The sequence below is a fragment of the Struthio camelus genome, chromosome 1 (genome assembly GCF_040807025.1).
Source record: "Struthio camelus isolate bStrCam1 chromosome 1, bStrCam1.hap1, whole genome shotgun sequence".
Classification (NCBI taxonomy): Eukaryota; Metazoa; Chordata; class Aves; order Struthioniformes; family Struthionidae; genus Struthio; species Struthio camelus.
This window is the reverse complement of record NC_090942.1, coordinates 16,530,409-16,543,035: the sequence shown is the minus strand read 5'-3', so window position 1 is coordinate 16,543,035 and position 12,627 is coordinate 16,530,409. Positions and strand designations below refer to the sequence as shown.

Below are 12,627 nucleotides of genomic sequence, written 5' to 3'. Positions count from 1 at the left end.
GTTTATCATATTTAATTTCTGTGTACTTCTAAAGGCTAAAATGTGGAAAATTACAAGAGTGTTTCAGCAGTGAAATTGCAATCCCTTGGAGCCAACAGCTGTCTTGCTATTGACTTCATAGCAACAGGAGCTTATCCCAAGATCTTGCTGATGTGCTTTCACACTTTGTTTTGAATATGCTTTCTGCTTGTTCCAGTTTATTTAGTGGCTTTCTAATTTTTCCTAGGAAAAGTAGCTCTTAATCTCAAAGAACTACTACTGCTTTTCTGAGTTGTACTAGTTCTCTGAACTGTAATTCCCTGCAGTTTAATTTAGTAGCTGAATTCCAAAATAAATTTTATAGAGCAATGTACATAATGTACCCTTGAGATTTTTAGTTACAGTTAATATATCGTATAGTTAAAAGTTGAATTGTCAAGATCACTACTTTGCTCCAGCAAAAATAAATAAAATTAATTTATCTGTTTTGCGAGTTACAGAGAAAAAATCCTCTCTCAGATAATAGTCAGATGATGAGTTCTTGAAGATCATCTGTAGACTAGAACATGCAGAACTTTTCGTATTAATCAATTAAAGCCATCTCTCAAAGTCCATTTTGTTTTCACAACCTTTAAGAAGGTGACTGTGAGTAGATGGGAATCTTGGGCCAGCAATATATAAACCAAGTTGTTTAAAGAATGTATGAAAGCAGTGCCACTACAGTCCTCATAGAGGTGTATTACATAGGTCATAGAGAAAAGAAAACCCCATAGATTATCTATATTCAGTCGTCCTACTCTGTGGGCAGTCATTTAATCCTGAACTATTGTTACAGTTTACAGGCCAGTGTCCATGTAAGCTAGGTTACAGCGGAAGGCGTTGTGATGAGTGTGAAGAAAATTACTTTGGCAATCCACAGACGCATTGCATTCGTAAGTATTATTAGTTGGGCACAACTGGGTTAGAAACTGCCTGTATATAAGTTTCTGGCCTTTGTATTCATGGGGAGATGGGACATAGATCTAGAGAAACCAGCTTGGATACTTTGGATAGTTGCGTGTGTATGACAGATAAAATTGTTACTGCATTTATCTCTGTTATTGCTTCAGGCAAGCAGTGCAGTTCACTGTAGCCTGAACACTGTTTTTCAGTCTGCTCTTTAGAAATTGTTGAAGTTGAAGGTTGCTGAAGTAGTGTGTGTAGTGCAGCTATGAGCAGCTGCTCCCTAGCTCGTGAAAACATCAGCATGAGATTTCAGGTGGGATTTGTCTCACCTGATTGTAGCTGTCTATAAGCTGGAGGTCTAGTCTGAACTCCTCTAATCAGAGCACGTGCTCCTTCTAGGCAGTGAAGGTGGAGAAGTGCCTCTGAAGAGCAATTTGTCCAATTTTTGTTGGATACCTATTTAGGTTGATTTTAGGATGTACCTACTTCTTCCCACTGACTATGAAGGAGCCTGGATAACTAGCATAGATTAGATGCTTTTAGGCAGCTAAAGTTAGCTGATGTGAAATGTCACCTTCAGTTTATAACCAAAGGGAAGCGATGCTAGAGAAGCGGAATTGAGTACTGTTAGGAAACATGCTATTATGGTGCAAAAGAGAAACCTTTAGCAGAAGCAGGTAAAGAAAAATAAACCCCACATATCAGCATTTGGCTCAGCAAGGTAATACTGTTTGAGGGCAATCCCTTTAGGTACACTTGCGAATCGCAGTCTAGTGGGCTTGAACAACAGCACAGAGAATGTGTTTGTTTTTACTGTAGTGAAATACAGGGTGACACTTTTTTTGCGTGTTTTGCTCCCAGGGAAACAAAACAATGCTCTGTAACTTTCTGCCCCTATCCTGCAGCATGCAAGTGTAACCAGGAAGGAACAGACCAGCCCAAGTGTGACCAAGCCACTGGTGCGTGTAACTGCCGTGCTGGTGTCATCGGGAGGTTCTGTGACCAGTGTGGCCGTGGCTTTGAGAAAGAGTTTCCCTCTTGCCGTCAGTGTCATCTTTGTTTTGATCAGTGGGATGCTGAAATTACTACCCTCTCTCAGACTGTTGAGGGGTTAATGAGGTTCGCTGCAAATCTAGAAGATAAAGGAGGACGAATGCCCAGCTGTGATATGCACTTCAAAGGCTTTGGAAACACCATTTCTGAAATTGAAAGAATTTTGAAACATCCTGTTCTTTCATTGGAGGCATTTGCAGACATCAAGGATTTTCATGCCTTCATGCAGTAAGGACTCTGCTGCCCCTGTAAAGATCGCTTAGTTGAGAAAGCTGTCTTCTGTGGCGCTTCACCAGCCATGCCCTGCACTTGAAATCCTGTTTCTGATCAGCACATAGATGCTGGATCATTAATTTACAGTTTTCAGTTGATCTGCCAACAAAATAATCCATATATGTATTATTTGTCCCCCACAAATGTTTACTTGAATGATGGAACTTTTCAAGTTCATCCTAAAAGTTTCCTAAATAAGCCATTACAAGTATATGCTTCTACTCATTTAGAAAATTATCTGTTGTCCTCAAAATTTTGTGTATCTCAGTTCTAGTCTGAGAACAATCCAGTCTGACTTCTGCATAACTGTAATTTCCCTTTTAGACAACAAGTTGCACAAATGGATACGCTTCACAATATAGCGTATGAATTTCCTGACTTTAATGAGAGAATGGAAAAGATTGGGGAAGAAGCTGACCTCCTGTATGAACTTCTGCAACAGAAAATACATCTACATCACAGTTTTCATTACTTGAACCTCAAAGGTAAGGCAGTCAGCAATTCATTGAAATATGTGAACATTTTCCATAAAATTCCATGCACATTTTTCTCACCATTGAATCATGCAATGCATCAAAAAAATCCTTAGATTTTAGCTTCCTATGATAATGCAAAAATGTAAATATTAACATTTTTTTATACTGACTTTCCAAACTCCCTTTTATCTTAAAATGCCATGATTTCCAGCATCCTAAATTTCAGATGCATATGCCAGAGTCACATCACTCAAAAGTCTGGTGAATCCTGATGTAAAGCTTAAAAGCAACCTGGTTTCCCAATATAGACTAAAAGATCACAAACTAGAAGAACCGATGATTTTTTTCCATGCTTCTGACTCCTACTGCTCTTAGTAATACTTTAAAAATGTTGTCTAGCAAGGGTTTGTTTAATTAAAGCAGGGATTCATACTTTAACTTCCCGATGTTCCTATGGGAAAACACATAACTTCATGTGGTAAGGAACTAGTTCTCCATCCTCAAAAAATGTGAAGTCAGAACTGAGTTCCTTGGCATTTTTGAAAGAATTACACTGTGCTTGAGCTAAGTATAGTCTCCATCAGCTGCTAATAGTAATGACAATGTCACAAACTGGTCTGTGGAGAAGAAGGGGACTGTACCAACTGGGGGTCTTGAGCAGATATTACCATCCACAAGGGCAGGAGACTGCCAGCAGTATACATTCCACTAGCTGACCTCGGAAGTGGCTGTGCGAGCCCCCCAAAGATATGGTGAGCACTGTGGAAGGCACAAGATACAGGCAATGCACCCCCCATTTAGAGTCCCTCTGTGTTTCATTCAGGCAAGAAAAAGATCAGCCTAAATAAGATTGAAAAGAATGAAGGAAAGGTCAATGGAATATAAAGCTGAGGGAAAGGAAGACGGAAAGAGCGGGATTAATTAAGATTTAGATTTAGAGCAGCTCTCCCAGGCTCAGTTTCCCAATTCTATCATGTCTTGTGCTGACTTTGAGAAAGTCAGGAAGGCAAAGAAACAATAAATCCCAGTGAGGTCAGTGGATGCACAGCTGAAGCATCCGTGATGCTCTCTGGTCACACGCTAAGCCCGCTTCACTCTTTAGGCCTCTGGAGGCAGATAAACAGTCCTATAAAAAGCACACGGGGGTGTGGGGAGGGCAAGACCTTGAGTTTAAGCTGCATTTCTGGTCAGGGCCACAAATATTCATTGGTCCTGCTACCAAACAGCTAACAGCACCAGAAATAACACGTCCCTTAAAGCAGCAGCCTCTCTAGTGTCGTGGAGAGAGCTGGCCTCCCTTGCCCCATCTCCATTTCAGGACCAGCAGCACATCCTCACTGCTCTGCCTGATTTTCCCTCTCTCTCTTTTGCTGGTCCAAGTAAATGGGGTAGAGCAGGATGGAGGATATGGCCATGTATCTCACCTGGGGCACATTTGTGCCCTAGACACACAGGGGGAGATGCGGTGTGACCTACCTCTCTTTGCAGAGGTCTAAGCAAACCAAAGGTCAGGACTCAGACTTCCTCACAGACATGTACTCAGCTAGCTGAGTAGGAAATGTTGATATCTAATGGTGAATTAAAACTGCTGGAAAAAGCAAGAACATCAATGTCCTTAAATGAACATCTGCAGTTTATGAATCCTCAGTAATTCACCTCCTTACAGCCTCGGTCCCTCGGTTTACAGCCGATTACAGTATTGTAATGTGTTGAGTATGGTTTCCCAGAATGTAAACTAAGCCAGTGTTAAGGTGCTATGTTTAAAGTAAAGGAACTTGGAAACGCTACAGCTACATGACAAATCAAGAGTGTAAAGTGCATTTGGGCCACTTAATTAACAGTGAGCCATTTAATGAACCACTGTAAAATATTCCTGCGGTAAAATTCTTGCATAGAAAATAGTCTCTTGCTCAGATATTGAGATACAGCATACTCTTGCCAGATGTTTTGTGTGAAGATCTAACTTTAAATTATATGTTGTTTCCAAGAGTTGAAACATAAAATAAATAGACCTGACTCCACACAATAACTAAACTCTGGTGAACTTCAAGTCAAAGCAAGGCCAAGGTTTTTAGTGCCTGATTCAAAGCATACAAGGACTTGATGAGAGTCCGGTTACTGACTTCAGTGGTAACTGAGCTGGTTACCAACACAAAGAGAGATGTGCATCAATGACCTTTAATGATTTTTTATTGCAGAAACATCAGCTCTGGCTTATTGCACATAATTCTCCTTGGGGATTTGGGAAAAACTCTGGAGGTCTGGGCAGCCTTGATGGCAGCAACTTCAAACTATGAGTTTTTAAAAGGCCTCAGTTCTTTCTTCAAGGCTATTAATCTGCAAACAAAGTGTGATATTCCTCACCCCTTTTGAGTCTCTACTTTAAGGAAAGCTTACACTGAGCAAATAAGAAAGACTTTTGCTGGAAAGCGTTTGTTGCCTGGCCTAGAGGCTTATCATGGGAATACATTTTTTTAATACATCAACCCCGAAACTGAATTTTTCCAGAGCCAAATGAAACTCATAAATTCCCATTTGTATTCTAAATTTTGACCTCAGTTCCGCGAACCATTTAATTTTGGGTGCTATGCTGAATAGAGACAGGACAAATGCTTTTGTGAGTCCTAGTCACAGAAGTGATCACTTCATAGGTTTTACAACTGGCAGAACCACTTCCACTGCCTGAACTTCAGAACAGCATAAATGACAGGAGCTTCTGTCAAATCAGTAACTGCAGGAATAGATGAGCTAGTGATGAATGCAGATCAATAGCGGTTTGTATCGTTAATCAGATTCCCTTCATACTTTTGTAATTTCCGTTGGCTGCCCATGTACTTTGGGCTCTGAAGAATGACGTAGGATCCACTGCATTTGCATCCATTTGAGCAGGTTTTATGGGTATCAATAGCTATTCCTATTTAGCAGCTGGCTGAATAAAGGATTAAAAAAAAAATGACTGAGAAAATTACAGTTCATGTCCTTCCTTGCTATCCCAAGTCAAACACTTGTGACACAAACTCAATCACCTGTCACTCACCACATGTCTAGAATTCAAGTAAATACATGAGTTTAATACAACCAAAGTACAGTCTGTACTACACACTATTTCTGTTCTTACAGAGGCTCTCAGCAACATTAGGAAACATTTTGAAATATCATTGTTAGCTGAAAAGAAAACCAGTGGGACAATCCCTTTCTTAAGATATTCAGAGTACACCAGAAACAGTGTACTTGCTATGCTGGACAATCGTGCCTTGAAAGAAAGCAATGTACTGGAACAACTCAACATGATCAAGACCCCCAACATCCAAAACTTGAATGAAAAGGTAGGCACTGTGGATTTTTAATGGGAGCTAAATAAAAATCTCATTTTAGCTGCTGTTAGTAATTTTTATTTTAAAAGGATGTTTACTGCATTTTAAATCTGGAAAATGTTAGTTCCCTGGCACAGACATGCAGTCATTTCAGAAACAGCTGTACTTGTCAGGTGCTAGTTACTACCACTCTTCGGGGAGCCATTGCTCCCACAGCAGACCCAGCAGAAGGAGCAATTTAAGCACGCTCTACTCTCAAGAGCACTTCAGTGTAAAGTATTAGCCCCAACCACCTTTGTTAGTGGCTTAAACTAAGCCAGGTAGCTTTGACCTGGAGTGGATGAGGGGGTGCTCACATGATCCTCTGCATCACCTATGGGACAGGAAGGGATAATAACCTCCTGCTAGGCAGTAATGATAGGATCTTCAGCCAACACTGCCAGACGTGGAAGAGAGAATCTGTCCAGGCCTTCACTCTGAATATCCATGTCAAAATATCTAAGTGTTTTAGCCCTATAGGATCAATTCAACCATTCATTTTTGGGGTTCTTACATAACTGAGTTCTTGTGTACCCTGTATGGACATTAAGGTCCTGTCAGCAATACGTATGAAGTCATGCCACACGACTGGCTAAAATTTAGTTGTCTATAAACCTGATTCTCATGTGAAGAGTAGCCTGGATTTTACCACGCTCTGCAGTCAAACTAATCCTCACTCAAGCTGATTAGACTATGGCTTACAAATAAGGCCCTTTTATATTTTACTTGTATCACAGTTGTATCCAGATGTGGGACAGTCACATGGCTAAATATGGTGCCTAAAATGGACTTAGCTAAACGAAAGATGAGAAAGTCCATTATGCTCCCTAAGCTCCAGGGAAGGATGAGATATCAAAGTATTTGGCCCTGCAGGGCTGCCTGACCCTGCTTTTCTCACAGTACTTATCAAGGACTGCTTACTGTAAATTTTCTTCCCGATGACTCCAAAGGGTCAGCATCTGACAAGACTACGTTGTAGGTAATAGATACAACCTAAATTGCTCATTGATTTCACGACCATGGACCCCTTAGGATGCAGCCCGAGAACATCCCAATGTCTTCAGAATTCTTAGTTACATTTTGCATGTAAACAAGGCTTCATCCCCAATACCCAAAAATAGCTTTTGCGTTTTCCTTTGATACCAAATTGTTGGTATCAAAAAACCAAGAAACTGGCCAATTGTTTTTTTATTGTATCAACTGTATATAAAGCTATGTGCAGTTTGTCAAGTGAATCATTGCTGAGTGCCCTAGAAAGGCCTGCACGCTGGTAATATGGTACTATGTAGTGTGAGAGGTGATCTGGATCCTTTAGGACATATCCATGGGCTGGACATGGCCAGGAGACCGTTCCAGCCCTTTTGCCATGGAGGAGTGATGCAAGTGTCTTAGTGCAGCATATGGAGTCCCACAAATGGCTCTTGCAAGGAGACGCTTGGAGCCATGGGTTGCTCTTGCACCCTTTTAGTCAAGGAAGGGGGTCTTCTCACTGGCCCGCATCTTTGGAGAGACTGGACCACCCTCTCTTAGAGAAAATGCCCATATAAAGTTCAATGTGCATGTGACATTAAACATCTTTCTTCTTCAGAAGCATATTTCAGAACCACAGAGGATTCTTGACACAAACATGTTGTTTATTGTAGATCTGTGGGGTGCCGGGAAATCAGCCGTGTGTTACAGCAGCGTGTGGGGGAGCTCTGTGCCAAGATAGGTACGGACTCAAGCAGTGTGGTGGCCCAGACTGCAGTGGAGCTCTTCCTCGTTCTGCAGATGCTTTCAGGAAAGCTGAGGAGACTGCTATGTCATTAAAAAACTTGACTACTCAGCTACAGGAACCTGAGAACCAGGTGCTGTATATCAAACTTAATTTGCTCAATGTAATGGATGGAGGATGGGAAACAGGGCAGTCCCTTCATGGAAAACACAGCTTAGTAAGTGTCCTATCCATAAGCACAGTTATGCTGAAGTGCTCAAAATCCAGGGAGCCGAACAATTCCCGTGGCACTGCTGCCTTCAACAAGTGGGCTCTTCCTCTGCTGCTTTGTCCCATTAGGGAGGAAAAGTTGTCTGGAGCACGGACGTGAGAAGCAGAAGAGCCCAGCTCACTTCTAGAACAGATGCCTCGTGTTGGGCAAGGTGCTAAGGGTGGGATTCCTTGCTTCATGGGGAGGGAACTGGTGGCATCTAAGCTATAAAAGGAGCCATGCTCCTTTTATAATTAGTGGAAAGAGATAGGCAGCTCCAACTTTTTCTTCTCCATATCAGATACATATCTGAGGATGCAGCGGTCACTGCTGGAAGGTGTATGTTTTTTTCACACTGCAAAGGTGGCTGGCTTAGATTTGGATGGCTAAGCTGTAGACAGCTAAGATGAGGAAAGATGCAGTATAAGGCCCCAACCCTGCAGAAACTCATTTGTTCCTTTGACAGAGAGCAGTGGTTTAGTGATGGACTATGTCCCAACTGCATAGTAGTGTGGTTCAGTCCTGGAGGTGTTAGGGGCTAGGTCCCAGTCCCACGAAGGGATATATACTTTACTCTGCCCTACAGCTGCCAAGATCTCACTGGTCATGGTGCTCTGTACCTATGGCATTTGGTGGGGTTAGGCTAGTGTTATCTATATTCTTACTGGGACAGATTCGAATGGTACCGTTTGTCAGTAGCCTGAGTATGGCTCACATTCATTCCAATGGGATTAGTGCTGTGCACAGCATTAAACTCAACCTACATAACTTCATATTTTTCTTATGTTTGCCTTTAAAGAATTTTTGGGACTAATTTCAATCCAAAGTTTTTCTGCCCCCTCCCCACTGATGTTTAGAAGGGCATCAAGTAATCAGCTGCTCCCCTTTGCTGCACAGTAGCACTGGAAATAACGCAAGCCAAGTGTGGCCAATGCGAAGGAAACAAAATGGACGAATCCCAGAGCAACAGTAAAGACAGTTTGTTCTCATTAACAATCGGAGATGATGCTTGTTATAATTATAGGAAAAAAAAATTTTCCAACAGAAATGTAATTCTGCTGTGGCTTTGTTCTGTCCCTCCAGGGTGCCTCGGCATCCACTGCCTCCTTTCAAAATACACATGACACTTAGCATTACAGCTAATGGGTTTAGAAATGAGCAGTCGGGGCACATATCTGGGCTCCAGGCCGTGCAGAGATAACAGCGAAAGGCTGATGCCGCCCTTGGAGGTGGCAGCGGGAGGCTGCCAGGCCACTGCCTTTGGCCCTCACAAGCCTCAGGCCAGCTCTGCCGCTGGAAGGGGTGTGCGGAGGGGGACTGCTGAGGAGCAGTGAACGTGCAGGAAATGTGCTGAGATGTTTCAGAAATAAAAAACACCATTGTTGTTCTTGCTGCACAGGGAAGCTGAATCGCTTCCCTCCACAGAACACGAAGAAGCAGCACCTGTGCATTTCTTTAAAGCAAAGCATAGCTGCGAACAAAGCAAAATATTGTTAGAATGTGATAATTAAACTAAAGCTCTCAGTTAAATGATCAGGAATACAAACTGAATGGCAAAATGCAGCTTCTAAACACAAGCCGAAAACTCTTTCTTATTTGTGTCCCCTTAAGTGTAATTTTAACAGTGATTCCAATGTGAAAAGGCAAATGAAATTATGTGCGTTTTTCTTTACTGAAACTGATCACTCACACAGGCAATACTGCAATAGAAAATAGCAGCCAGAGCTCTCTTTTAGAAATAGAGGGCTTGTGGCATAGCAGTATTTGCAGAGAAAAAAATGCTTGATTTAAGCTTTGCTCTGAGGCCAGGCGAGGGCCATGATGAAACAACTTCTGGAGTTCCCCAAAGTGGTCTTCTACTAAGCTGTTTCCAAAGCCACAACTCTTGGAATCAAGTGATTCCACCTGAGACTCATATAACAATTATTTTAGTGTCAGAGCTCAACTTGCCAAGCAATGGTAAATAATTTCCAGAAACACGCAGTGCTATTTCTAAAATTATTTCCAGGTTGAAAGCATCAGAACAATGGCAGAAGACACCAAGCTGAAAGGCTCACAATTAAATGGGGAACTACAGAGAGCTAAGAATCAAATTGAAGTTGACCACGAGATCACTGAGGAGTTCATCAGAAAAGTAAAAGTCTTCTTGTTAGGTAAATGTACAAAAAAGTTCCTTCTGATTTTATACATATAATATATATATGCGTGTGTGTGTGTGTGTGTGTGTATTCTAGTATGATATATCATGATATACAGCCAGAAAATGATTTAGCTCTATACTTAACTTCTTGTCTACCTACTGATCTGAGAAATCTTTTTCAACTCCTTTTTTATAGTGTTTCTTTCTCCCCACTGACAGTATCTTGTATGAATTTTCCCATAGATCTGTTGTGTTATCTTTTATTAATTTGCTTAATTTGAAACATGCTCATAACTCCCTCGGTTCCTGGTTTATCGGAATAAAGTACTACTGATGTAATTTCATATAATATATAACGTCCAGGCATGTCCAGTACATCCCAAATTGTTATTCCATCCCCTTCCCCCAGACCCATAAATAGAGGCTCTCAGTAGGGAGCGTGGGAATTAGGATGCAAAGTGACATATTGCTCCATCTTCTCCATAAAGCTGTAACTTGAGGAATCAAAGGATTCCAGCAGAACTTTAGCTCTCATTAAAAATAACAAAACAACCATAAATACCTAAAACTTTTTCCACCCTTGTAAAAAAGTTAAGAGACAGACCCTAAGATTTCTTTTCAGAAAGGTGCGTAAAAGGAGTCCAAATGTATTAGTATTTTTTAAAATCTCTTGAATATAGCTGATCTCATAATTTTGTAAGGACTGCGTGTTGGCAGTCCTTTCGCGTTCATACCTCCACATCCAAATAGCAGTGAGGGAGTGGGAGCTGAGTAGAGAGGATTTCCCCCGTTCAGGAACATTTAGATTACTTTATTGAAATTTGGAGGAAAACCTCCATTTAAGGCCTTAAGAGTCTCAGATTTTATTTGGTAGCGATTGCCAAATTCGTCTTCGGCTCTTCTTTGTTGTTTCTTAGTACAAATATAGCATTTACTTTCTAACAATTGTAAAAACACTGATGCATGAATTTTTGCTTTGTAATCTAAAATTTATGTACTATAGCAGCTAAGATGCTTACAGATACATTAAATCTGCTATACTGTACATTGACACATTTCTACAGAAAATACCTCTCAGGAATGTACTACCGTTTGCCCTGTAGGTGTCTATTATTCAATTCTTGGTAAGCTATTTTGCAGCATTAGTACAAACATTTAGTATGTGTTTCAACTGCTTTATCACCCAAGGTCTTGCCTACAAAGGGAAATGGGTACAACAAGAAGCGATGATAAGACTTTACAAGGCATTAACCACTCTAGCTCAGTGTGCCTGTGCCACCGTGCAAAGGTGGAACTAGGAAGAAATCATCTGTAGGGGAAGTTGTCAAAATATGGTTATTCTACTGTAAATTCCCATCCTATCTCAGTCTGACCCAACTTTCTTATGGAGGTTAGCCTTTCTCATTAACCAGGGAAGGAGCCACTTTTGAAATATTGTGGCGACTCCAGGGAAAGGGATTACACCCGCATGCCAGCTTGGAAAGCTTCATTCACACCCCAGTCTCCTCAGCGCCGCTTTGATCTGAGAGCCGAGGGAGAAACGGGCTCTGACATATCTAGCTGTGCTGTGTGCTGATTTAAAACCTTCCATGGGTTCAGTTCTAAATCAGAATTTTAATAACCCAGTTCAAAGTGGGTTCAAATCCTTACTTTAGCTAGCTCTGACAATACTAATGGCAGTACCTGGAAACAGTATATTAAATTACAAAATGTTAGAGATCATTCTCTTACCCCTCTTGCGGTGCTTGTCAGCTTTATTCTGCCACATGTCTCAATGGGTAGACAACCATACTGAACATTTACATTTCATTGGGAAGAAGGATGTCTTTCAGAATACTCTAAGCTGTGCTTTTGTTAAAGATGAGAGCGCACCTCCAGAAGACATTGAGAAGGTGGCAGACTATGTTCTGCAAATAAACCTTCCCCTGACCCCGCGAGAGCTAACAAACACGCTTGACGAAATCAGAAACGTTATGAACTACTGTGAGAAGTACAAACTGAACGTGAATAAGAGAAACGGAAAAATGGAAGAAGCTCAGAAGCTACTGGTGAAGGCAAAACGAGCTGAGTGAGTAGAATATTCTCTTACTGATGTGATAAATCCAGCTGAAATTGCATTGTGCACAGTAAGGCTGCTCCATATCCCAGGCAGTTAAGTATCCTAGTAACACTGGAAAGAAAGTTCAGATTACAGCAGATTTCACGAGGGCCTCCCCAGCAGTAATGAGCCATGACCACTCGAGCTGCATGGAGATGACGTGCTACGAACGGTGACGGCTCCTGCGTGCTCTTGGCTCCTCAGCTGCTGAACTTGCCAAGCAGAGCGCGAGAAGCCAAAGCAGCTACTTACTTTCACATGGGACTTGGTGGATCATTATATCTGGTTGGCTGGAAGGTTTAAATAGGGATGGTAGAGAATCAGCAAGAATTGGCGAGGAAGAAAA

General features: G+C 41.5%; 1 protein-coding gene across 1 annotated transcript in view; it reads left to right on the top strand.

Annotated features, from left to right (window-relative positions):
- The window catches only part of LAMB4 (laminin subunit beta 4), a 58,007-nt gene that overhangs the window by 41,619 nt on the left and 3,761 nt on the right, over positions 1-12,627 (top strand). The window contains exons 29-35 of the mRNA XM_068930648.1: positions 815-911; positions 1,830-2,205; positions 2,575-2,735; positions 5,847-6,052; positions 7,723-7,926; positions 10,052-10,196; positions 12,044-12,251. Coding sequence (XP_068786749.1) covers positions 815-911; positions 1,830-2,205; positions 2,575-2,735; positions 5,847-6,052; positions 7,723-7,926; positions 10,052-10,196; positions 12,044-12,251 — 1,397 coding nt within the window. The remainder of the gene's footprint in view (positions 1-814; positions 912-1,829; positions 2,206-2,574; positions 2,736-5,846; positions 6,053-7,722; positions 7,927-10,051; positions 10,197-12,043; positions 12,252-12,627) is intronic.